The sequence below is a fragment of the Manduca sexta genome, chromosome 25, assembly GCF_014839805.1.
Source record: "Manduca sexta isolate Smith_Timp_Sample1 chromosome 25, JHU_Msex_v1.0, whole genome shotgun sequence".
Classification (NCBI taxonomy): domain Eukaryota; kingdom Metazoa; phylum Arthropoda; class Insecta; order Lepidoptera; family Sphingidae; genus Manduca; species Manduca sexta.
In genome coordinates, this window is record NC_051139.1 from 4142134 (window position 1) to 4169893 (window position 27760).

General features: G+C 34.3%; 1 protein-coding gene across 1 annotated transcript in view; it reads right to left on the reverse strand.

Annotated features, from left to right (window-relative positions):
• Positions 1-12350: 12350 nt before the first annotated feature.
• The window catches only part of LOC115450557 (tyrosine-protein kinase Dnt), a 51004-nt gene continuing 35594 nt past the window's right edge, over positions 12351-27760 (reverse strand). Inside the window, exons 5-13 of the mRNA XM_037442767.1 lie at positions 27476-27662; positions 23385-23512; positions 22892-23007; positions 17767-17944; positions 16791-16953; positions 16352-16495; positions 15647-15806; positions 15202-15338; positions 12351-14670 (exon numbers count right to left, since the gene is read on the reverse strand). Of these exons, the coding sequence (XP_037298664.1) occupies positions 14559-14670; positions 15202-15338; positions 15647-15806; positions 16352-16495; positions 16791-16953; positions 17767-17944; positions 22892-23007; positions 23385-23512; positions 27476-27662 (1325 nt within the window). The 3' untranslated portion in view covers positions 12351-14558. The remainder of the gene's footprint in view (positions 14671-15201; positions 15339-15646; positions 15807-16351; positions 16496-16790; positions 16954-17766; positions 17945-22891; positions 23008-23384; positions 23513-27475; positions 27663-27760) is intronic.

Consider the following 27760-nt stretch of genomic DNA (forward strand, 5'->3'; position numbering starts at 1 on the left):
ACTTATTGCTCTTTGTTTCGCCTTCCGTCTTGTAACGCATCGATTACTTACCTGTACGAATGTTTGCAAACTTTTGAAGTTTCGAGTAAATCTTTGTTGTTTCGTGTGTTCAAATGTGATCATTATTATTTGTCTAGTCGTCTCATTGGTCTATTCGTAGTGTATTTAAATCAAGAAATCAACGAGTCTTAGGTTTGATTAAGAACTGTATAACATTAACCATATCATAACACATGTGAATAACAATTTGGATCCGATATACCTATTCATTCATTCATCCACAACCGGTAGAGTCCCACTGCTGGGTATAGGTCTCTCTCACAACATGCTACCGTTTTCGGTCTCGAACCAATCGCATCCAGGTTCGACATACCTATAGATATAGTTAAACTTCGTTATCACATCATGGAGTAAAAATGTTTTCAGCAACCATTTGGTATGCTGCCTACACCTCCTGGAACACAGCGTGAGCTTAACCGTATGAAAAATATATCGTTTTTACAAAACAAACGCAACCGCCATCGAAATTAACAAGATACAAAGCTTCATAGACCGAAGCTAGTTACAAATAAAGTTTATCGAGCGAAAAAATGCTGTTTACGTTCGCTTACGCGCGTTTTTTGCCTGTGCTTGGGCCGTATCGTAAATTTTACTATCGACTCCATGACCATGCCTCGTAAAATGCACATTGCACGTATTGTTTGCCTTTAAATTTACTACGACGCTGCGGGCAGTGGATAAAGGTGTTGCGAAATACTGCGGTTCTGTCTGGATTAACGATCGTCAGGTGTTTTATGTTTTCGGTAGACAAACATGACTTGTGATCGTATTGTTTCGGGTTTTGGAAAAGTTGTTAGCGATGGGATATGTGTATTCGTTTAGTATATTTCAAAGGTGTTATTATGGAAGTAATGGTAGAGTGAGGCTGATTTAATACATTTTGAACTTTGCTGGGTTGGAGTGTGGCGATAATATAAATACCCAATGATAGAACGACTATCACATACATATACTCGGTGACTGCCTCGGTGGCGTAGTTGTACTGCATGCGGGGTACGGCAGCGCTCTGAGATCTTGTGTTCGAATCCCCGGTCGGTCAAAATGATCACATCATGAGACGGAACATACTAGGCAATAAGTGGGTGCCCTGGTTGCGCCTCTGCATACCCCTTCGGGGATATTTGAAGGATGTGCGTGTGTATGTATAGTGAATAATATGTAATTGTCGTTATGTGTGTAATATACGCCGGGATATGTTGGCAGTTTATATTTGAACTATATTGTCCTTTCCACTAGATCACCACCCACTCCCACACACACATACACAAACACACACACTGCATCTAAAACCAAACAAAAACCAATCGCAACCCAGCTTAAAATCAACATTTATTGCCATCACAGCTAATATAACCGCATGCAAGTAATAACAGGCTAAGAGTGACAAATAGTGTTGCTATTACACCGTAAACGGGATTGATGGGCCGGCCACAGCGAGCGGCTCGTAACTCACTGCGCCCCTGGAGCCATCTCGAACTTGCCGTTTGACGAATGGCCGCAAAATGCTTGGAAAAATGTAATCGAAATTAATTGTGTGAAGTTTGTTTTGGAAATAACTGTGATGGACCGAGATGGAAGATACGTCCTGAAATGGTTTGTGTGTTAAAATGTTTTATTGTTATTATTGACTTCATTTTATAATTACATTAATGTACATACAATTACATATATAATTTAATTATTAAATATTGCTAGTGTGTTTAGTAATGTTATCATTATTAGCATATGCTATTATTATATTTCAGTACTCACAAATAAAGATAGACATAAAATGTATTATATTTGTAGCAATAATGAATAATAAGTAATGTGTTGTATTTTGATAGTCATACAATAGGTATATATTGGTGTCCTAAATCAAAAAAAAAACAGGAACCCTGGCAGTGCTGCAATTTAATTCTTGGTTGTACGATATAAAAGATATTTAGTTCAAGCAATCAGAATTGACACAATTGTGGTAACAATTGGGAAAGGACTTTGCCAAAGGGAAAACAGATACTTCGTTATGATAAAATATTTGTTTTTTCAAAAAGAATTTACAATTGTACATTTAATTTTCATTAAATTATTAAAATAAATTTTTGGGCGTGTTTTCGCAAGTGGGGTGTCGAAGGGGGGGGGGCGAGATTCCGCTATATGATAGCTACGTCACAATATCAGTTTTAGTAAATTTATAAACAATGTTAATCTGAAAAAAGGCTATTATTATTATATTTTATTCACAATCGGCTAATCTAGGACAAACAAAAACTGTAAGTTAGCGAAACATGGATGAGGTACTGTTCCAAATTTAAAAGCACAAAGAAACTAAAAGCTGCACGTGTTGCCTTTTGAGAGTCACTAGCCGACTGCCGAGCGGACCGGAAGTTTTGAGCTTTAAAGCTCCGCTCTCTTTCATATCCGGTGAGCTTTCAGACCAAAATAATACGCCGTAGATTTTTGATCACATTTTTTATTAAAGCGTTAAACAACTTTGTGAGTGAGATAGGTTTTGTTTGAAAGTACTTCGCTTTAATTTCACATTGGAGTATAAAGGTTAAACAGTTCTTTGCTCGTACGTATTGCTTTAAGCATTTTATTTCATGTGAACTTCATTAATTGCACAATTTATATGGATGAAAAATAATCCTCATATAATAATAATAATAATAATATCAGCCTTGTATTATATACTTGCCCACTGCTGAGCACGGGCCTCCTCTACTACTGAGAGGGATTAGGCCTTAGTCCACCACGCTGGCCTAGTGCGGATTGGTAGACTTCACACATGTTCGAAATTCCTATAGAGAACTTTTCAGATGTGTAGGTTTCTTCACGATGTTTTCCTTCACTGTTAAAGCGAACGATAAATTCACAAAGAAAAATACACACATGATTTTAGAAAAGTCAGAGGTGTGTGCCCTTTGGATTTGAACCTGCGGACATTCGTCTTGGCAGTCCGTTCCACACCCAACTAGGCTATCGCCGCTTATCCTCACATAAACGGTTTATACAACGTCGATTGAAGTCTTAAAGTTTTTTGACTAAAATTATATAGTAGTATATACATAATAATATGTATTATTGCTTATATTATATTGTGATATTGTCGTCATAAGCACTACGAAAAGAAATACCAATTTCAACAACAAGTTTAATTTTAATTAAGTAATCAAATAATAGTATTTAGTACTTAAAGCATTACTGAAATAAAAAAGAGAGAACAAGTCAATGGAAAATTATAAATTATCAACATTCGTGCAAGCATCGAAGTATGGAATTCAGCAAAAGTAAGCAAATTATACTGACAGCAGACAACTGGAAAGTTTTAACTGTAATATTGCAAGGATTCTCGTTTACAAACAACTTCGGCTGATTCCTGCAGCTAATTGTATATTTGATCTTCTTGGTAATGTCTGTTTTCGTCTGAGTTATGAGAAATTGAGTTCTTTAATCTTAGTTTTGAGATGGGATGAAATAGTTCAATTTATTTTATTTTCAGGTATTGTTTGGTAAGGAATTCAGAGCTAGCATATTCTATTTAAATATCGAACAGTTTTAAAGGCAATAAGTTCATATTATAGTTATTATTTTTTATTAATATTAAAAAAAAGTTTTTAGACAAAGCTAGCCAAATATTCTTCTCTTCTCTTCTTCTCTTCTTGACTTTGAAATTTAGATAAGACTTTTTATTTTTTATCAGAAATAAAACATTCTTTAGGAACTTACCCATTAACAAACAAAGACTTTACTTGACGGCAGCAATAAGGGTCAGATATCCACAAAAAAAGTTTTTTTTTCTTTTCGGACATGAAAATTCCATCCCTATTCCCCCTACATGTTTCTTGCCCGAAGCAGCAATACTAACATTAATAAATATAAGAACATTTGGCAACCGATGGCCATTGACCTTCCATAAACTGACGAGTTGGCTGAAGCATAAAATTTACCTTCAAATTGCAGTCTCATCTCTAAAAACATCGGTACCCTTTCCACCAATCATTTAGAAATTAAATCAAATTTCTTTAGCAGTAAGGTTCAAATTCAAAGGAAGGTAGATAGTGTTTATCACATTGCGGTGGCGTTGAAGTGACATATTAAAGGCACGTGGTGCAAAGGTGAGAGCAGGGGTACTTGTTTCCGAGATAATGTGAAGAAATTGCGTTCGGCTGCGGTCGCCGGTCACTAATGAACGACGATAAATCGCAAGTCTGCAACTGTTACTGGGATAAAAATGCAATCACGTGAGATACAAGTTTAGCTAGCGACGCACTGGGACCTTTCTTGTTCTAGTTTCGAAGAATTTGTTTTCACTTTTCAAAGTATGGTCAGCGTAGTTACATTACTACTCTGCTCGTTAAGTTTGATGAGAATAGTTTCGGATCTTTTTACGTTCTCATATTATTATCGTATACCGTGGTTTTTTTATTGCAAAAATATTTTCACAATTTAAAACTTGAATGTTACAATCGTTGGCTATTTTCGAGTTGCTGTGGATTGTCGAAATACGTTGAGCAATTTGCAATTAACGTTGCCGGCAATTTATCCAATATTTTAAAATAATTAACTCGAGATTTCATTTTGTACTTTCGTTTAAAATATTGATACATTCAGAAAGCAATGCAATTATTTGGTTTTGTCTGACATATCTAAAATATGTGATAAAATATGTTTTTATACAAAGAACGTATACACAATTATAAACTATTTTCTATGTATTTCTACATACTTTACAACACATTAGGGTAAAATCTGGTAAGATGGCCGTTTAAAAATGGTAAATTACGAAGGTCAATTCTGTTATAATCATATCTTTTTTATTATTCCCTGAGAGTTTCATATCCAAACTTTAATAAATGTTTATCATAGTTAATTAGTACTTAGTGATAGTTTTAATTTCAATGTCTCCTAAAACATTGTCGCCATCTCCCCCGAACTTACCCAATAGGCTTCAGTTGGTCTTATAACTATCCCTTTATTCATAGACGTTATATTTCTAAGGTCGGAGCATTGCTGTGATAACAAGTCTGTTTCTCAATGCTGACGGCATGGCAGCCTTCACAGTGCGTAGACATAGGGCTGTTGTGATTGGCTAATATTGGAATACAACTTGAATCTAGTTGGCTGTCAGATAAACAAAGGTGAACAAACAGCAAGCTTTTAGATAAATAAAGATGAGAAACAGACTTGTTATCACAGTAATGCTCCGTCAATAGATAAATAACGTCTATGAATAAGGAGGTTAGTCTTTATATCTGAGAGGTTAATAGCAGAAGGTTCCTTTTACCAATATAAAGACAATTATAAAAGTAACTAATCGTATAAGCTCGTGGAAGTCGTAAACACACTGTTTGTGAAAGCTGTAAAACATGTTAATAGTGACCGTATATTTGTTATAGAAGATGTTACTTCATTTGTTTCCATTCGTGCCATCTTTACTGATCATATAACATTTTATGAGTTTAGCAAGCTTAATGCGGTTTGGTTTTGTTGTGTCCAAGAATTCTTGCAAGGCTGGAGCGGTTCGCGATAGTTTTGATATTACTTCTTATCCTTAGTAATATTACAAACCCGAAAAGTGAAGTATTTGGATATTTGTTAGACTCTGTTTTATAATTTTTGGCATTTAGAGATATGTTTTGGATATTAACATATAGGCTATATTATTTCAGTAAGGTACATAGTGGGAACGTTATTCTTAAAATGGTCTTTCACGTCGAACTTCGAGCAATAAGTTAATAACTTATTTCTTCGTTTTATTTTTATAATTATTTCTTATGTTTTTTTTGTTGTGAGTTCTGACTGTAACTAATTCGTTTTCCTTTATTTTGTCTAATGATTTGCTCGAAAATTTAATAGTTTCATTTTTAACGGTCCAAACAAAGTTATTGCATAAATTGATATTTTTTGAATCAATCAAAATAATCCGGTTACCCGACCGGTCGGCTGACGTCACGTTTGAAATATAGCTCTGTCTGCAGTAATTCAATTAACATCAATACAAATTGAAATTGGAGGGATGGCTGTGCATTGTTTGGTGGCTTTCACTCGTTTATGCGTTGTTTTTGTTTTAAAGTTTCTTTGTTATCTACATTCTGCAGGTCCATTAATATGTAAGTTTCAATTATCTTCAGTGAATTCTTGCGTGAATTGGAAGTTATTTTTATAGGTTTTATTGTAGTTTTAGTAAATTGTATTGTAGACTGATCTATTCTATAATTTAATTGAATACTGTTTAATTGAAGGCTTAAAATTTATATCAATCGATCAAATATTCATAAAGAAAATGTGCGATAAAATCCTTTTTAATATTTAAATTCGTTTCACAAAACATCGCCGAAACACGTTTCGTCACAATTACACGCAAATTGCCCAAAAAGACTCTTTATTTTTCTTTTATAAAAAGACTTCATCCTAAATATTATTTTGTCAAGTCACTCTTAAGGGCTGACCCTTCAAGCGTTGAGGTGAAAGTAATCGCTGTATCAAAGCGAAATTTGTCAAAAACACGACTCTACGTGCACTTCCGTCAATTCCCTCCAATTAATAACTTCAAGTCGTCCCTTTCGTTCCTGTAAGTTTGTGTATATTTCCATCTCTCTCTATTCCCCTTGTTTGAGAAGCCCCGCCGAGATAGAATATTGCCACTTTGTCGCGCCGCCTCCCGCGGGCTGTTTATATGGAGAAGCGAAATTGCGATATTTTCTAAAGTCAACGCAGGAAAGTATTGGAAATTTTTAAAGTTTTCACAAGCAGAAGAGAAAGGTTTCAAAGGGCAGTAAGTAACAATCTTGGTTATTACATGAGTATAGTGCCACCGAACTTTTAATTGCTTTCTAAATTTCTTGTTTATGGAACAACGATTAACTTCCAAACAATTTAGTTTAAGAAATATTTAGTTACTTAAATAAAAAAATCTGTGAAATGTTTATTTGTCTTACTTCATCGGTTGTATTATGAACCACGATTTACTTATAACTTAACTATTACCTATAAATATTGATTTAAAATAGCACTGAAAGATCTCTCCCATAACTACCAATGTACAGAGCACTAAATAAAACCGACGCGCACCATCGTTAACTACTGTAAACGTTGATTTAAATTTGCGCACAAAAGGGGACGCAATTTCATAGTTGGCACCAGCACAACAGTTAATCTATCGACATATAAATTTCCGCAAGGTGTACGGCCGCCATTAATTCCGCTGATTTATGTGGTGTGACCTTTGCCCTAAAGTTTTCACGTATCTTTGTGGTTCCTGTTTGGGTTTTCGTTTAAACATATCATCACGGTTTTTCCTTTTTCTGAGGTAGGAAGAAGTGTAACTTACGTAATGCTAAATATATTAGGTCCCAGTGATAATTAGCAATCATTTTACTTATAAATGTATCAGTTAGATGCTATGTGATAAGCAGCAAGCGTAATGTCATTTAGCGAGCGAAATTTGAGAGTTCAGAACAGATACTGAGCCACCCACACTTTACCTAATCGGGGATCGAACCCGAAAGACTCTACCACGGTAGTCGTAATGCATAAGGAATTCTACGTCATTAAGACTAGCCTTCGTGATCACGAGACGGACTTAGATGATAGTTGTCTGACTAGTCAGTTACAATATCTACCTGCATTTTTGATATGTATGACACTCATAGCCTGAGTGCAAATTATTAAAAAAATTGCTGTCACTGTCATGCCTATACGCAGCTAACGTCAGCCAGTAATAAATGAATATCCAGAGCAAATGGTTGTTTTCATCATCATCATCATCTCAGCCACAGGAAGTCTACTGCTGAACATAGACGTCCCCTAAGGATCTCCACGTCGACCTGTTGGAAGCGGCCTGCATCCAGCGACTTCCTGCGACCTTAGCCAGGTCGTCCGTCCACCTTGTAGGACTGTAATGGTTGTTTTAAACATACAAAATCCAAAACTAGTTTTAATTAGATGTCTTATTTTTGGGTAAACATTAAAAATTATACGTGAAGTAACTTTGCCCTTACATTGTGCTCAGTCGTGAGATTATCAGAATGGTATGAAATACTTATGATTCTCCAATCCCACCTCTTTCTTAAATGCAGGCAAAGCCCATGCAATTCCTCTAGCATTGTATTCATTAACCATAAGATGACGTATTTAGCTCCTGCCGTTTTGAAAATTGTTATTTGTACATTTTCATCGCATTGATTTTGTGTGGAGGTTTTTTTTCATTAACTTTAACATATTTGAGTCTTTGTATTTATATCTAATTAATAATAGAGGAACAATCATCGTATTCAGGTCAGACATCTTCAGCCACGACCTTAATTCAAATATAGACTACTGTTAATAAGGTAGAGGAATGCTATATTGATCTTATATAGCTACATACTTCTATTAAATATTATATTAATAAGGTATTTTTTATGATCAGTGTTTACAATTGGAAATTATGATTTGTTTATTGATATTCATTCATTGCAATTCAATCTATTTTTCCTTGGAATGAACTCCCCCTGTATGTTAGTAATCGTGTAGTATTCCAAGCAAAAGTTCGAGTAATGTTGCTTTGACAAACTGACGGGATCATCTCAATAATCGTGTACATTAGGTACTTATATGTATTTTGTATATATACTCATATATAATTACCAAAACTAGCTTTTGTAAATAAAACACATATCTATTGTAAAATAACGTTTTTATTTCGTTCTTCGTAATTGTCACTGAAGCAATATCGATTACATATTACATACATTTATTTAACACTAGGTAAACAATTATGATCCTTAACATTAAACACATAACATTTAAAGTACAATCACATTCATCTGGCACTCAATGTCACTATCGCGACGACAATAATCCATATTCACATCTAAATACAGTTAAGACCAACGAACTTTGAATAAAATGTAAACACAACATTACAAAGTACAAAGATTATCAATAATACTTTTACGTATTTTAAAACAATGTCCCCGCCGTCGTTGTCTCTGAATGCAATAAACTCAAATAGTACCGAACGGATTACGATGAAATTTGGTATGTAGATAGTTTGCATTTTAAAAACGACATAGGCTACTTTATATCTCGAAAAAAATAGACTTTTATCTTAGAAAAATAATCACGCAGATGAAGTCGCGAGCGAAAGCTAGTAATTTTATATTGTATCTGTAACAAGGGTTAAATAAAAACGCGATACTTGTGCTGTTTATCGGCTGATTTAAATAAATTACTGTTCGGATCGATCGTAAAAACAGACCAATCAGATTTATGACATGCTTATAAATTATTAATTTTTATTGGTTAATTTTTACCATTAATCCTCCGTTAAGGATTGGGATCACTTATTAAATTCGGCCGCATATAACAATTATTGAATAGTTTTACCACACTATTTTCAAATAAAACGTTCTTATTTCAATAAAACATTCTTAATTTGTCGAACATTTTGTTTATATTTTATTGAGAGTTCGTTGGACCACACTGTATAAGGTAACTTCATTGGCTTTCATCAAACTGCAATCACTTCAACATCCACAGAAAATTCCCGCATCGGACACAATCTACGTACAACATTTAAAATTAATTTATCAATGAGCCGTTTACTCTTTACTGAATACGTATGAAAAAAATATTCTATCACACAAATACATCAATTTGGATTGCTCCAGTTTTAATATCATAGTCTTAATTGTAAACATCGATTAATTCATACAAAATTTACGTTCGAGAGAAGCGCAAATGAACAAAATAAACAACTACAGAATACCGCATTACAATGCCTAAGTCATTACCACCCTGTTTGATCCATAACGCGTTATAAATACAATTATATGTTAAGTAGCATGTACATTATGCTTATACATAGATATTGAATTGATAAAAATCAAAGATGTCGATAACGCGGCTGAAATGAGTAACAACTTCGTAAAATACTGTTTTTTGGTAATAAACAGAAATATCCCTTTCCCTTCCAGATTAAGGTGCGGTTAGACTAAAAATGATAGTGTTTTTATTTAATAATTTTATAAAGAGTGGAGATAGTACTGAAGAATTAGTACTACTATAATTGCACAACTAAAAAAAATTGCTGCAAATGATTATAAATGCAAATAACTGCTGGCAGTAGGATATATTTTATATTCGCCCGGATAGTGACCACCATACAAAAAATATTAAAACCCGCCATATTGGCCCACGTAAGTGTGTCGCGTTCCGGGATCAGTCTGTGTATATCCGGTTCCAACAGGCCGGCATAATTGTATCAACTGTCTAGGGATAATCATATCTCGTCAGTCGACATTCTATTGGACTCCAGTCCACTTACCATCAGGTGCAGGGGTCATTGTGCCGTGCACATAAAAAAAATCTCCGCATATAAAATTACATTTAAGTAACAGCTTATGATTTTTATCAAAACAATTATTGTGTAATGTGAAATATCAAATAACATTCAGGGATCTAATAACAGGGGTCTTCACATGAAACTAAATTGAAAAACATCAATAGAAAACAGCCGAACAAAACTAGTCAGGGACGTCGAAATCATCTTATGTCTTAAATCGATACTATTAAGGTATAGTTCACAATAAACTATTTTATCGAATTGTTATTTATATCGTATAAATTCATTATTTTGGATTAGACTATGACAACACTAAAGCTATAGGGTGCGTAAACATAAACATAACTATATCACATATGTCATATACTTTGAGCACTAACCTCTGCTATATATAAGCGTACCTATAAAGTAAGCCCACGATGAAAATAAAAAGAGTGGCCCAATTTAAACTATCATGATTTTGTGGTTTATTTGTACGGGATATTTATTGTATTGTATTCGACTGTCTCGATGGCGTAGTTGTATTGCGCAGTACAATCGCAGTTCTGAGGTTTGAATTCCGGGTCGGGAATATTCAGGTTTTGTGCTCAATGTCAGCGCGCCGGATGGAATTTGTGCCCGATATAGGGGATAGGCTCGCTCCCTATCATTAATGGTATAAAAGTTGATGCCCTGGTTGCACCTCTGCTTACCCCTACGGTGATGTTTGCGTGATTTGTGTGTTTATTTTTTGTGATTTTGTGTTATTTTTTTACTAGAGATAATTTAGATTCTTAGTTTTAATAGCAGTAATTCTATCAGTAACTTTAGTAATCATTTTTGTCTAACAATTATTTTCAACAGCGTCAAATTAAGGTAAAATAAACTAACATTTATTGTATTGATTACTGATTGAAACATTTATATTGATTGGGTCAATTACTGATCAAAGTGTTTATTTCTAAGGTTCGTAATAAGCAAGTTAAATCTATGTTTCAGTTAAACCTCTAATTCAATATTGCCATCAAATCAGAAGCCTTTTGAGCTAATAACTGCACTCTTAAGTGCCAATAATCGAGTCTGCAGCTTAATACAGTTTGATATTCGTGCGTTAGAAACCAACTTAGTTTAAATTGGGTCACCATATTGAAATACGTACCTAATAATCTTTACGTACAGTCTATGCAAACAAAGACAGACTACATTCTAATAAACACTACAATGTACACATTTATTCGATTAAATTGATCAGATTCCATTAAATTAGGTAAATTTGATTATTATTTTTAATTGTGGTAAATAGACATATATTTTCGCGGTATTTGCGCGTATGTTGGCTTCAAGGAATTTGAAACAATAATAATAAAAATATAATAAGTTCAGTAATAACGACTCAATAAAGCAATAAATAGGACTCGATAAAAGCGAAACACTTAGATCAAAATAAACTTAGCGGCTATAGATTGTGAATGCATATTATGATTTATTGCACTTATTTATTTACATGAAATGATAATAAGTCCCGTATTAATAAATATAACTCAGTTCCGCTCTCAAGTCCGATATACGAGACGCTGTCAAATGAACATTGGCATCTTAAGATAATCTCTATTTGAAAGAAAAGAAAGAAAGAAAAGAAGTTTATTGTCATACTTGGTGCATGCAATACTTAATAATACAAGTGTAGCGCTATATCTGCGATGTGACAATTAATTATTTCACAAACCCGTATTAACATAACCTCAAGTCATAATACAAGACGGATTTTTATAGCCGACTTTTGTTGAGGACAAGCTCTTAAATGCCAGCTTAAGCTTGATTTATTAAATAGTTTAATACATTATGTTTACTTGAGATTTTACTCAAAGCTGAGATTTATTTTTTAATACGGCCCTTAGTATTTTGATTCTAGATAATTGTACAACAAAAAAAATTTGAACGACTCCTAAATTCGGTTGTTAATATTTGTTACATTTATATCAACCGAATAATCTACCGAATCTTTAAAAAAAAACTTTAAATATCACCAAACCCAAATTAATGTTCTTATTGAACAGAAAACCGATATTACCCGACCGAATAAAAAAGACATAAAATAAGTAATATATGTGCTAAAAAATTCATACAAATTCGTCAAAGCCAAATCGTCGACAAAACCACGACTAACTACTGTTTTGGTGTTGATCCTTGTGCCGGCCTGGACGGACTGCATGTCCTCAGGAATTATAACCTAAACTTACATCTATTTTGGTGCATACCTGCCGTATTATACACAAATATACATGGCACTTATATCTTATGTACTTAAAGACGATTATTTATTATCGACGAGGTTCTAACAACCGAGTTTATAGGGTGGGTTCGGGTAAGACCGGATACGGGGTAATTCCGTTGTTTATAGATTACTGTTAACTGTAACTAATAGACGTGTTAATTATTGTGGTACTATAAAATAGCACTTCAGGCTCTGTTGTCCCTGTTAGAAAATTTCGTATTAAGCAATAATCTTGAGACGACGGGATTACCCCGCGATCCGGTATTACCCCATCTCACCCTAATTAATAAAAAATAAATTAAAAAAGCCTTTATTTTTCCTTATCCTTACTTTACAATTTAACTCACACTTATTAACTCATTTAAATTAACTCAGTCTCCTGATACTAATTAAAAAGCAGTAATTATTCTGAAATTGTAGTAGATAATCAAAATATTCATAACACAAACATATTCATAAACCGCTTTGTTGGCAATAAGAGTGAGTTTACTGGATCGAAAAAACTACCCAACCGATTTAATATATTCGCTGTGCATAAAGCATTCAGTGGATTGTAAGGGCTGTTACTCAATTAAGATTTTCAAGTTATTTTATATCATAAAAAAATTATATCGGAATTGATTGTTAAGCATTTTTAAGACGTACATCACGTTTTGTCGGAGTGTGCGGAGTGGACCGTATAATTTTGGTTCTGAATGTGGGCATCATAAATAGTTTTTATCGATTTGTAAGTCGGAAGGGGCTTGGGTTATAAAAAAAAAAATTGACATAGTGAAAAGAACACACGTGAAAACGGATGTATGGAGCGACATGAACGTGAAATTACGACCAAGTTTCTAAAATGAAGAAAAAAAAACCTTTTTAATTTTAATATGTCTGAATTTTCCGTTTAAAGTAAAAGCTTAAAGATAACTTTGGGCAAAAGAGAGTTTCGATCTACTTGTAATCACGATTGTGATTCGTGTTTCTAATACGACAAAAATTGCTCATGTGAAACGACCCTTACTGCATTAATTCCTGTACAGTTTGTATGTGCAATATCGGACGTATAAATGGTGCATATTTTAATATTATTTTAGGGACTACTACCACATTAATATATATATAGAAATATTGGGTTTTGTTGTTTGATACAAAACAATAAAGCGACATGTGTAAGAACTTGACATATTCAAACAGTTATATTTAATTAATATTTTAAAAATATTGAATTTCTTATGTATTTAGTTTATTTTTCTAAAATATATTAAAATATTCTATACCAAAGCGATCAGCTTCGTCTACATTACAGTTTTAAATTCCTCTTGCATCGACGTTGTTTGTATGTACATCTTATGGAAAACTAAAACATATTAATCATATCCTTTATCTATTCAAGAATAAATTTGGTAACTCGTTATGGGCATATTTATTTATTTTACAAAGAATTAGCGATTTACATGAAAAAGTTTATTATAATTTTCATTATCGATATTTATCTATATATTTCTTGCAGTCATTCCTTAGAAACGACTCATTTATTATTACTAACATTACAAATATATCACTTTGATTTAATTTAAAAATATATCATTTTGATTTCAATTTACATGCAAAATGGTTATAATATATTCGTAAATATTATTTATATTAAACTCATTTATGCATACATATGGCCATAAAATTATATACTTATTAATCACTGAACAATTGTATTAAAATAACACATTTAAGGTTGTATTTCGTACCTAAAACATTGGTATTACGCAGGCACATTGGTCTACTTAAAATAAATCACTAAAAGAGGTATTAAGAAAAGTAGAAACATTAGAAAAGATTTGAAATTACTTGGAAAGAAATTCTTTCAGTGGTTTTGAAAATAGTGAATTTCTTGTAAATGGTAAAGTGAATGTCGTATAAAGTGCTATACAAATATATTACAAGAGAGTAATTAACCTAAATGTAAGTACTGAGAGCTTGCCTAAAGTCGTGAAGAGCTGCCAGCAGTTGAGGAGACGTTGGACGTGTCGTTGGAGGCATGGTCCAGCACCAGGACATTAGGCCATACCTGATTGTACATAAAAACTATTTAGCAAAGACAACACATCTTTAGAAAGCCTTGGTGGCGTAGTTGCATTGGCTGTACAGTATTACTATCGCTCTGAAATTTCGGATTTGTATCCCAGGTCTGGCAAAGTAATATTGAACTTTCCTAGTCAGCATCAGTCCGGAGTCTAAGATTTTGTGCTTGACATGGTGATAAGCTCGCCCCCATCGCACACATCTTGGGACTGAACACAATGGTGAAACGTGGGTGCCTTGTTTTCATTTTTGCCAACCCTTCGGAGACAAAGGCGTGATATGTTTTTTGTCTTGTTTACACTACAGTAGAAACTATTCGCATCGTTAATAATTCATCGACAAGTAAAATTCTTACCATTATCATGAATGTCTAATCAGATAAATTAGAAACAAAAGAAATTGCAGCTTTTTTGAGAGTACTTATGATTACGCCATTTCTAGACCGTTGAGAGAGCAATCTATATTCGCTACTGTTCCTGCATAGATAGCAAACAATTTATATCGCGTCAATACTCACAGTTCGTCTGGACAATTGTGCGGTTGTGACGGTCTGTAGCCGCCATTCAAGAACGCCCCGACGTCCGCCGCGTCTAGTTCGGCTAATGGCGCCGACCCTAATGTTGCTAACTCCCACAACGTTATACCTAGAGACCACTGGATGGGAGAAAGGACAAAGTTAACGAAGTCATTTATAATTTTGTTATAAATTAACTTGTTTACGTCCTCTATTATTTGATAGCTGTGTGGTCGAGTATAAACTATTTGCTGTTTAAACTACAAGGAGTTCCGAATTTTTTATTCTTTTTGCATAATGGCTGTGCCATCTCTATCTTTAAAATTCCATTCTCATCCTCGGTTGTTTTGAAATCAAAATTAAATCAACAATACATGTCCACTACTTATTGTTACAATATAATAATATCAATTTCTTTTTCTATTTTACAATCATCATCATCTCTTACCACATCAGAAGAAGTAGTATACTGATTCTGCAGTAGTGTCTCCGGCGCCATCCACTTCACCGGCCTGTTCTCATTGTCGCCGAGGCAGTGGTAGTCGTCCGGAAACAGATCCCGCGCCAAACCGTTGTCTGTCACCTTCAGTCTTAATTTCTCGTCCACCCTAATGATTTATTAAATCTATATATATATATAAAAATGGCCCCCTATTTCCCTTGGTCACGCGTGAACGGCTGGACCGATTTCACTATTTTTTTTTGTTGTATTTGTTATTGTCAAGAGAAGGTTCTAATGAAAAAAAAATTCAAAAAAATGCGCGGAAAATTAGAAAATTTAAGAAAACTTAACGAAAATATTAATTTTATATAACTATCAATTGTTTGAAATAACTGTCAGCGATTAAAACAATGCGCGCTGCAAATTCATAGTTAAGACGGTACAACATCTGTCGGGTCAACTAGTAAATTATAAATGTTCACTTTTTTACATACTTTACTAATTCGTTATTTATTTATTAAGTCTCTTTATAATATCTTAGTATTTATCGGGTATTTTTTATCTTTGTTTAGTGCCTTTTAAATAGTTTTTTACGTCTCAGAACAGCAAATTGAAATTATAAAACAATATTTTAGATCTCATATCTACGATTACCTTATCTGTCGCATCATTAGTGTTAATATTAACATAGTGTTAGTATTTATTACTTACACACAGTTCCTGGCGGCGACATCGGCATGTACCAGTCTTTGGACGTGAAGGTACGCCAAGCCACACGCGACCTGTGCTCCCAAGTCCACCAGCTCTCGCGTAGCCGGGGCTGCTTGATGGCCCAGCCGGCATGAGGTCAAGAACCTGTTAAGTAATATAGATATATAGGCAGTAGCAGCCCTAACTAATGCGAAGCTTTAAGCGACGGATCTTTGTGAGGCTTGCTGGTCCTTTTGTGCCTCTTACAAGCACGAAACCCCTGGAAGAAAGAGGTTCTGGGCAATTGCTTAGCTTAATTCGCTACTGTATACTATTTAATAAAGAATGGTTTTAAAGATATTATATTTTATTATTTGCTTACATTAATTCACTCATCCACATACTTAGGAATACCTTTATCAATGATACGTCTTATATCTATAACAAACAATATATTCACCTCTTTAGATTCGAGGAGTGCGACGGACAGCAATACACGAGCAGAGGTTTCCTCGCTTCCTCCGCACATGCAGCCATCGGAGTCAACACGTTAGCATGCACGAGGCCATGAAGCCTGAGCCCTTCAGCCACTAGGAGCGCCGCTTGCATCGCAGACGCAGCATCTTGTTAACAAAACGGCGTGAAGTTGACAAAGGAAACAATAAAAGTGGAACAAGCGCGCTCGCTTCACACGGTAAGTAGGCCGTTGTGAATGATGTAAGACTGAAGTTTGAGGTTCCCGTGGGAAACGTTCATACCAGAAATGTATGTGATAAAAACTCCCTATGGTATCGCGGAATGTAAATTGTACGCATTATGCTGAGTAAATGTGGTTCGAGGATTATCTGTTGCGGGATTTCTGAATATTTTTATATGTAATATTCTTAGGTAAGAAACAGATAAATATTTAAACCGAAGTATTAGTTTTTTCCTTTCATAATATTTTGATATAATTGTATAGTTTAAAGAAAATGTTGCTAATATAAAAACTTCTCAACATGGTCACGACTTCATTCAACTTTAAGTAAATGGTCGTTATGTTAAATTATTTAAATGAAATGGTTAAACTTGAAATGAAATCTCTTCGTGGAATGGAAAATACTAAAGTAAACTTAATATCTAATTAACCAAGCGTCATCTAGAATAACAAGATCGAGGAAGATACCAAGGCATACAATGTGTAAACATACATAGATAACATCATACCTTTTTCTTTTTCAAGGATAGGCAGATGTGTAACACACCCATATTTTACCCGATATGTTATGGTTGAAATAGTGAGATTACTTATATTTTCTGGGAATAATTACAGATTCAGGGCTGATGTTATCCCCAATCACATTTCCCAACTCAAGAATCGAGCTAGAGATCTCAACACAGCAGTACCAGCTACATAACAACTAGGCCTTCGGAAAGACGAATTTAAAGTAACTTACCACTGACGGTCTTCACCATGACTTCTTCGTATGTGTCCCCTCGTTTGAACACCCCCTTGTATATCCTGCCGAAGGTTCCTTCGTGCACGAGGATCTCTAGCCTGATGTTCGACCTGGGAGTGGTGAGAAGTCGCAGTTGCTCTGCTGGATCGGTGACGCGGTCTTTTGTGATGGTTTGCTGTTTAATTAAAAAACAATTTGGGTTTTCCTAGACCATGAAGTAGATGTAAATAATTTACTCTTCAAGCTTACATAAGCATGTTCTTGCAGTAATATATAACTCAAGAAATTCCAAATGTTTACACTGGCAATATTCCATTAGTTCTATACCGATGTGACTTGCCGCAACTCCTGCAAGTTTTCAATTTTCAGAATTTAGCGTGCCTTGATAACACAGAAACAATTGCTTGCCGAAATCTACTTCTGCAAGTTTTCTTGATATTCCAAACCTCGTTTAAGACTGAATTATGTGATACAGACAGTGAAGTAAGTGTTCCAAATAATTCATTCTATACGCTGACACTTACACTTAGAAGAAATTTAGTTCACGTTCAGCGGTGGACAGAACCCATTCGAGTAGTCGGAACATACATTAATCTTTAGTTGAGCCAGACAAACGTAATTTTGGGAGTTGCTTGTCACGTTTTTTGAGTCTCATAATTTATACTGCATTCGTTTTCATGTTCTATCTTCATAGGTTTAGGATGTGAATTTGTTTGTGACTAATTCCAGAGGAGATTTATCACATTGGTGGAGTCGCGAGCAAATACTAAACTGTAGAGCCAAATACAGTATAAACTTAAAATGCCCTTCTGGCCTCTGAAAACACCAAAACTCACTCACAGACCAGTATAATTACCAAGCCGAGCGGAGTTTCACATTTCATACATCGTTCTCAGCACATGACCCACTAAAGACATTTGGCACCGCACGTACCATTGTGTTCCTCGAAATTTGTCGGATAATAAATTAGTTCGGTGTTGGAAGTAGATTTTAGTTTATTGCTGGGTAGGTGGCGGGAATGTGGTCGAATGCACGAGTTGCAGCGGAGGCGATTACTTGCAAAATTTAAACGATTTTTTTTATACGTCCACCGCAAAGTAACCTTACTGCACCTGGGGCCTTATTCTCTATCCCGCACGTTATTTTAACAATGCGTAACAAGCACGTAACACAACGCATCATGTATAGGACTATAGAAATTTGGCTTACAGAATACCGTTCCACGCACATTTCTCGAAGATAACATGACACGGCCGTGTTACGCGTTTACACTATCATACAGAATAAGGGCCCTGGTGGTAAGTGGAGTAGGATCCAATAGAATGTCAACTAATGAGAGACCCCTCGGCAGTCGACACAGTAATGCAGGCCTGTTGGAAGCGGATATATGCAGGCTGATCTCGGAACGCGATACACTCACGCCACTATGGCGGGTTTTAACACCTTGTGTACCGTGGTCGCTATCCGGACGGATATAAAACAAAACGTACCACCAGCAACAGTATAAAATAGCTAAAATTATGTTTGAAAGTTAATAAATGATATGATAGGTACTCGTAACTTATAAGAAGTGATTTAAAAGATAATTGTTAAAGTATACATTTACCTGAAGATCTTTATACAAAGAATACTATTACTGCATCTTTAAGGCATGAGGTCGACTAATGAGTATATATACAAATCTAAAACGTAAGTACAGAAATATAATTAAGAATAAATGGTGTACTTAAGGATTGACAAAACATTTCCATTGTAAATACAAAACCGGGACATATCCCATGCTCTTAAACCGCAGCCTTAAATTCAACCGACACCGCAGATAAATTAACCCACATTACGCGGTTTCCGTTGATCTTTGGCTAAGTAATCCCGCAAAGTAACATTTTAATGGAATTGTTTTGGAACCACACCTCGTATGCGGTAATGTAAATCTGTCCCTAGTTAAAATTTAACAGTAAAATTGTATGCGAAACAGGGAATTATGATTTGATGTTACTGATTGTCTAACCGCCATTTTAAATACGATCCCAATCGCTTGCGATCTATCTTAAAATTGTACCAATCAGAACGAAGTTTTTTGACATGTTTAAAAATTTGTTTTTTTGATTGGTTCAGAGCGAAATCGGATTGAAGATTGAGATTAGGATCGTTTATTTAAAACGGTCTTTACTTTATTATTGACATCTGTTAATATATAATATATTGTATGCATATCCACGCTTGAAAGGCAATCATATCTAAGCGACAAATATACTAAAAATTATATCTATATTTTAAATCGCCAGATTTTTCCGCTTTGTTTGGTCTAGGTTTTGTAGGTCTGGTATAATTTATATTATATTATTAGTATTAGTATAATTTATATTGTGTACAATATTTTTATAAAATAAATAATTCAATTGTTATGATTTTTCTTATTAAAATCAAATCTTTAAATTGCTCTATTCAAAATTTTACTGATTGTCGCTTAGATATGTGAGCGTTTTAAGCATCTATTTATTTTTGATTTGGAATACTGGTATAAGGAATCTTAAGATGAGGAAAAAGTAAGTTAATTTCGTGGGCATGTTTTGCGCATTTCGCGTAAAAGCCTCTTGGGCTGTTACGTCTTTTAATAATAATAAATAAAGTCATGCGTACACGTTACACTAATGCAGTTTAGATGTTATAAAACGCGGTATAAAATATAATAAGTCCTTTTCTTACAATACATCGTTAGATTTTTATTTAAGAAAAATAAGTTCATCAAGAACATTTGTACGAGTGAGAGATTGCATTTTCATTAAAAGTCTTTTAAGATGAAGGGTGGATGAATTGTGCATAAAATGGGACCTTTACCTCATTAAGAATCCAATTTGAGACGAGTTACCCCGTCTCCCCTTCAGGTGATACAAACGTAATGCAATTAGCGTTCTTCTTGTGCTCAAAGTATTTAAAATGAACATAAAGTGCGACTGGAAATGAATATGAAATTTTAATTTCTCCTTGTAATTTCCTGGAGGCGCTGACGCCTTTGTTAACTGCTCCTTAGAGTGTGGAAGACGTCGCTACAATTTTTGCTTTGTTGTCGTACGTCACTACGTCTCTTGTTTCAACCTTATTTTGTTGTAGAAATATAGAAAACAATATTTTTAGAATCATTTTTTATATAAGTATTTTATTATAATTTTTCCGCTAGAAATGTGATATCAATGGAAAGTTTAACTGTTTTTCCTAGCATTCGATTATATTTTTATCTAATGGTTTTAAAAGAAAATAATATAAATTAATTTTTAAAAGAATTCTTAAATCTGAATTATCCATAGACTGCAACATAAATTATAATATAGGCTCCAAATAGCTCTTGTAGTTATCGTTACTTATGTATTTCAATTAAATTTTCCGAGATTTTGCCTTATCCAGTTAATCGCTATTTCTTTTCATTATTGGGCTTGGCAAGGAAGCGAGTTTTTAATTTGCAACCCCCTTTTGTCCGTAAATTTATCGCTTCGTTGGAAGTCTTTGGGAAGAAATATGAATTAGTATCCTTGCGGAGGGAGATGTGTTAGCGAAGACAGATAATTAGGCGTTGTAACATCCATTGCGAATTTAAACACCAATGTATAATCCAATATTTCCACCCGAATTTAATTTTTCGTTTACTAATATAGATATTTAGGAAACAAAAAAGACAAATGAATCAGTATGGGGCCGTTCGAGTATTACGTAACGCAATTTATAGGGGAGCGGGGGTTCTTGTAAAACGTTACGATGCGTTACACGCGCGGGAGGGGGGGTTCATACAACGCGTTATGTAACATTGGATTTTTTATTTTAAAACAATAACAATGGTATTTTAGCGATTTTCCGGTACTTTGCGAAAAAAATAATAATTTTAGAGTTACGTAACATTTTGAGGGGGGGCGGGGGCATACAGGAAAGCGTTACGGCGCGTTACATAGGGGAGGAGGGGGTCAAAAATCTTCAAAAATTGTGTAATGTAATACTTGAACGGCCCCTAAGTCCGAATATATTTAAAAAGAAGACATAAAACCAAGCGAACAAACAATTCCAAATTCAAATGCAAAAACAAAAGAATTACACGCGCCATTAAACTCGACGCGCGCATTATCAACTTAATAACAATCCAATATAAAAAGCACAAAAACTTAATGACCAACTTTCATAATCTGCTGAATGAGCGAAATTCGCAATTTTCACGGCTATCGCGAAATTGAGGCTCGGACGGCGCAGGTATCCGGCGAACTCGATTAGTGATATCGTTCGACGTCGCCCGAGGTAAATGCAATTATGCTCAGCACCTGCCTCCAACTAAAGACTAGATGGCTGCATCCAATAGCAACGTGGAACTTTTTAATTGTAAACGTGAAGTGAGTCTTGCAAAAATAGTCGGAGTAATGGGAATGGGCGAAGCTCTTCTGTTAAATTGCAAGAATAAATGCTCGGAATTATAGTTAGAACTCTTTCAATTAAGTAGGATTATCTTTGTTATTGTAATTGTATAAGATATAAACGATGTAGAAGATTTCTTCGAAATTATAATAACATTTGGGCATGACAGCCATTCAGCCATGATTTCAATAACAATATCAATTCAATCGTAAAAATATCTGAACGTGAAAGCATTAGCGCTGATTTCGATGAAATCTGAAGCAGCCATGCATATAATCCCTCAACGAAACAAATTATCGGATTAAACTAGCAATATTCACGAATGTATTTGTACAATGTTATTTTTTATTTTTACTCATGGAAAAAAGATATCAAATGTTTAGACTTCTTTCTATGTTCCTCAAAATTTTATGAATTACTGTTTTAAGGCATAATATTTATATTGTTACCATTTTATTTTTTATATTAAATATTGCTGTATTCCTAACTCATAACCTCTTTGTGATAGAAATACTTTTTAACAACACGAGTAAATATTAAACGTAAGGTCTCAAAGTCAATCAACAGTCTCTTAATCCATTTACCTCTAAGACAGAACTAACCATTCTGTACTGTATCTTCTTAAATAGGTGTGTTAGTTAGTAGTGTGCAGCGAACAGTTGATTGAAATTTGAACCCTATATGTAGTAACCAAAACGATCCAAATCACATGTTCTGTTATGTTTCTTACCTGCGAGACGTGGGTGAGATTAGAGGCCGCGTAATACGAGACTCGCGACTCGGGTTTTGCGTACACGTGCTCCCCGATGTGTGTTGTCGCGTATGGCGAGGGAGATCTTCTGCTGCCTGTTGGAGAATTAACTATATAGTAGCAGTTACTAATTATCAATAGTGTTATTATTATAATTACAATTGAAAAACACTTCACGACACGCTTTATGACAGTGGAATTGGTGAAATATGCCTTTTAAAATTATCAACTGATGAACATGTTTTGTTTTTTATGGGGGTATGACAAAGTGTCTCCAGTGTACCTGACGGTAAGTGGAGTAGGGTCCAATTGATTGTTAACTGATGAGAGATGGTTACTCCTCAGCAGTCAATTATACCGAAAAAAGTCGATCTGACAACACGAAGTATTCTCCTCATATTATTGCAAACTCATTATAAATAATGGTGTAAAGATAAAAAAACATATAAATACGGAATAAAATTATACTTACCGAAAGGGAACTTATGAAGGCTTGCTATGGTAGCATAAGATCCAGTAGAACTCGGAGGTCGACCGAGCGTGTCTAGCCTTAGTAAGACGTTCTGGTGGCTGCCGTATGCTGCTGTCGTGTACGACGTGCTTTATGAACAAATAAACAATTAATGTAGATATTCAATAAGTAATAATATTAGAATAGATAAGGTAATTAGGTAACCTTTTCGGCAGTATCATGGTATGCATGTTGCCTAAACCCTCTATGTGTTATTTTTTTTTGTTTTGTACCTTGTAAATGTTTGTGTATGTCCCAATATATTGTGCAAATAAATGTTTGTTCCTTTCATTTTTCCCTTTATTTTTTTTTGCGGGGAAAAGAACCCGTTGTCCCTCATCACTGGAAGGGTGAGTGGGACGATTATGTTAGTTTCACCGGTCTTACGAAGTCATGTCGACACCTCGGAGTATAAGCATAAGAGTAAGGTCACTACCACTGCCATTTGATTTGCTGGTGTCATCACTATTACTCAACAACTTCCTTTCATCACAAGGTGCTGCCGTAAGCGCAACAAAGGTGGCCTTAACTAAAATACCTCATGAAATCGGCAACGCTAATAAAATTGAAATTTTCCATAAATTTAGAATTAGAAAATATCAATCTTACCACCTATATAATTAAAATAGCAAAGAACATTCTTCACGGAGAATTAAAGCACTAAAAACTTTAAACCAGAAGTATGACAGTTATCTAACTAACCAGAAGCACATTTACGTCAAACGCTTGTCCGATATGATCAATGGTGAAACGGCGGTTGTTTAAATTGCAAGAGATTTATTATCACAAAATGGCTATATCAAGTGACTAAAATATTTTTCCCGTCCGTCGTTAAACCTCGAGCACCGCATCATCCATCAAAGGAGTCCGACAGGGGTTTGTGCCCTTTGTGTACCCGTTCGGTGTAGAATGTAGGAGGAAGCGGTATCTGGATTAAATTTTGATATACGAATAAGTAAGAAGGTTGAGACACCTTTTTATTAATTCTGGAAAATATTTGTAATAATATAATTTATCATTGATTTTGTAAAACATTGATCCATATGAAGGTTAATAACAATTATAGTTTAAAACAGTGTTAGTAAATCAGTATATAAATGACGCAATTGATTTTTATAAGGGGGACAGGGATAGTGATTTTCTTGTAGCAGCAGTTTGGCAATGAGCTAGTAGGTAAGAAAGTTCCATCAATTCTTTAGCATCGGCTGGATACATTGCTAGTCATAGGTAAAAAGTCAAGGCATAGGTAAAAATTTCTAGGTATTTTTGTACCTTCGGAAATCTCATTCGACTATGAAATAGGTTAGTTAAAGATTATAAAAACCCAATAATCGGATGTAATTGGAATTTTACTACACGGTCAGAGTATTGAATGCCGAATATCGGGTATTTTGAACAACACCTAGTCACGTCACATTACTTTTTTATTAAACTTGGTCAAACTCTAAACCAATACCCAAACTTATGAAATTAATAATCTCTCAATACTTGCACCACCCAAACATTTAAGGTCAACACTAAACTGATATTGTGTTGAAATTGGTGTATTATTGAAAAATTTATAAAAGCATCCAAAGGACGATATCGAGGGTGCCGAACTTTTATAAGAAACTGTTATTCAATTGAAAACGGTTTGTGTACCGTTATTTTTTATTATGTAAAACACAACATAATAGAAACGTAAACCGTTTTAGATGATGTAGTATTAGAAAATGCTTCTAGAAATTAAATAATAATTAAATTATGTTTTTGTTTAAGCGAAGATGCTTTTTAGATGCAAGAAATCAGATCAAATATCTCACGAAAGAAGCATAATTATCATCATAATGAAAGAAGAAAAAACTTAATAATTATCATAATGAACGAAGCATTGTTTTAAATCTCCAACGTTTGGAATAGAATATTGCATTATGGACCTGTTCCAGAAGTTTCAAGTAAATTTTATTTAACGGTTATCATATTAAACAGCTAATGTAGATTGTACTCGTTTAAAAATTTATTTGGGAGCATACATTAGAGTGTGTACTTTGCATTTGATCGGCTTATACATTTATGTGACGAGTAGCAATTACTCAAAAGTTCTGAAACAAGCCATAAGTACAATACCACCATATTTTTATAAAAATACCCCAATGTAAACAATTACGAAGCCATTAATATATCGATGGTTGAAAGGCTTTCAGCCTTTTCTGATTTAAGCGACATTTTTTATTTTTTTTTAACTAGGTTTTAAAAACAGAAAAAAGTGCTGATTTTAAATATGTGTGAAACTTAATGTCGCTTAAGCCAATTAGCCTTTTAATTGTTGATATGTTTATTTGCGTACTTCAAACTACTTTCTGTTCATTAATATTCCAAGTTGTTCATAACATGATCCCTTATTTTCTTTTCCTCCTTGCTCCCAATATTTCCTGCGTCCGTATTTTTAAGGATTTCGTTAAAACTCAATCATGAAGTTATAATTCAAATTTCATATTGTTTGTTCTCGTAGTTAAACGACTTTTCTTAACAAGTTGGCTATTGAATTCGAATTGAGTATCACCCGAAGCTCTTGAAATTCTCCGAACTTCATATTTATTTTGAGATACTCCATATTTAATAGCCAGCATATGAATATACAAATTAGTGTTCTTACGAACGATTTACTTAATTTGGACGGCTTTAGATATTTATAAGATTTTTACGTCGGTTCTGTGACACAGCAAAACGTAATTTTATGAATAATATATACTGTTTATTTCCTTTATTTTTTTTTTATTTATGTTGAATTGCAAAGAGAAAAAAAGTAGAATAAATATCATAATTATTTAAAGGCGTGGCGTGGGTATCATCATTATTATTACCTTCAAATATTTCACGTTTGAGCTCAAACCTCACATTCTTAACATATTTAAACATCGCTTACTATAACTATAAGCATCTATTAATTCGTATAATTAAAAGTTTTTAGTTCGTCTTCATTATTCGACCTTGTTATACATTTCTCATAATAATTTCCCGACACTCTTTCGAACAAAATAAATTTCTTGAAACTTTATCAAAATTAACTCTCAAGTTGGAAAGCGAGATAATTTTGTTGGAACTTTCGGTCCGAAAGCTTTGTTGTATATAAAATGTAAATAACGATTTATTTATGAAAAACTTCGTTCTCCAAACGTGGCTTGTTAAATGTAAAATAAATTGCTATTTATACAATAAATACATTTTAACAATTCAGACGAAAACAACTGACCGTATTTAATGACTGATTATATTATAGCGACGTCTATGAATTGATAATTATGAATACATGTATATTCATTTTCAAATTAAGATAAACCTTATGAATAACAGAAGAAAATCCAAATTTATTTATCTCATGTTTATAAAGCCAATATCTCTATACGTTACAAATATGAAATAAGCAATCGGCTTTACTTATTATTTTCTCAACTCTTAAATCTAATATGAAGTTTATTATTAGATCTGGTATATCAAAGCAATAAAGCCTAATGAATTTCCAATATGACAAACGTTGGACGAACTGGAATCTGAACCCTTAGCCATTATCCCTAGACATCATCTTAAAGAGCAGCCGGTCCTCAGTTCGGAAACTAGGATCCTTGTCCAAATCGATCCAACAGATGTGTCACACGATTTGTCATCGGATGACAAGGGTAGGAAAAACTAAATGGCACGGTAAGGAATTTTCATATTGGACGCGAAAGAAAACAACGTCAAACGTGACTTGGTTGGGAACTCCTCGTTTGACCTGCAACGATGTGTGGTTGATGTTTCGTACAGGCTATGGCCTTCGACGAGGGCTTATGTCACCGGATCTTTTTCTTGAAATGTTATTGTGACATGGGCAATTTAGCCTGGATGACATTTATTATGTAAAAAATGTCATCAATGTATGTTTATTGGTGTGTCGTTTTCCTATCGCACAAAAATGTATATTTGTTGTTTACGAGATGGTTTTATAAATTTCACTTCAGTCTCCATAATGATGATGAATAGTTGTATGAAAATAATGACTATAATATAGTTTGGAAATCAGTTAAATAACTTACTGTATCGAGTCATGGTGTCGTGCTTTACTTCCGCGCCGATACATGGTGCCAGCGGCAGCCGCTGCCGTCAGCAGGGCGAGCGCTGCCGCCGCGCATCCGCCAGCGGCAAACAGGACGCCGCCTGTGCCGCGGGACGCGTCGCCCGCCAACCGAGCTGTTTCGTTATGTGTTGGTATTTTTGTGAACCCTAGGGATAATACATTAAGCATTAAGGTGGTATCTATGAGATTAAGTACATTTTGAAAAATGTTCTGTTGATGTTATATTTTATATTAGGGAGAATAT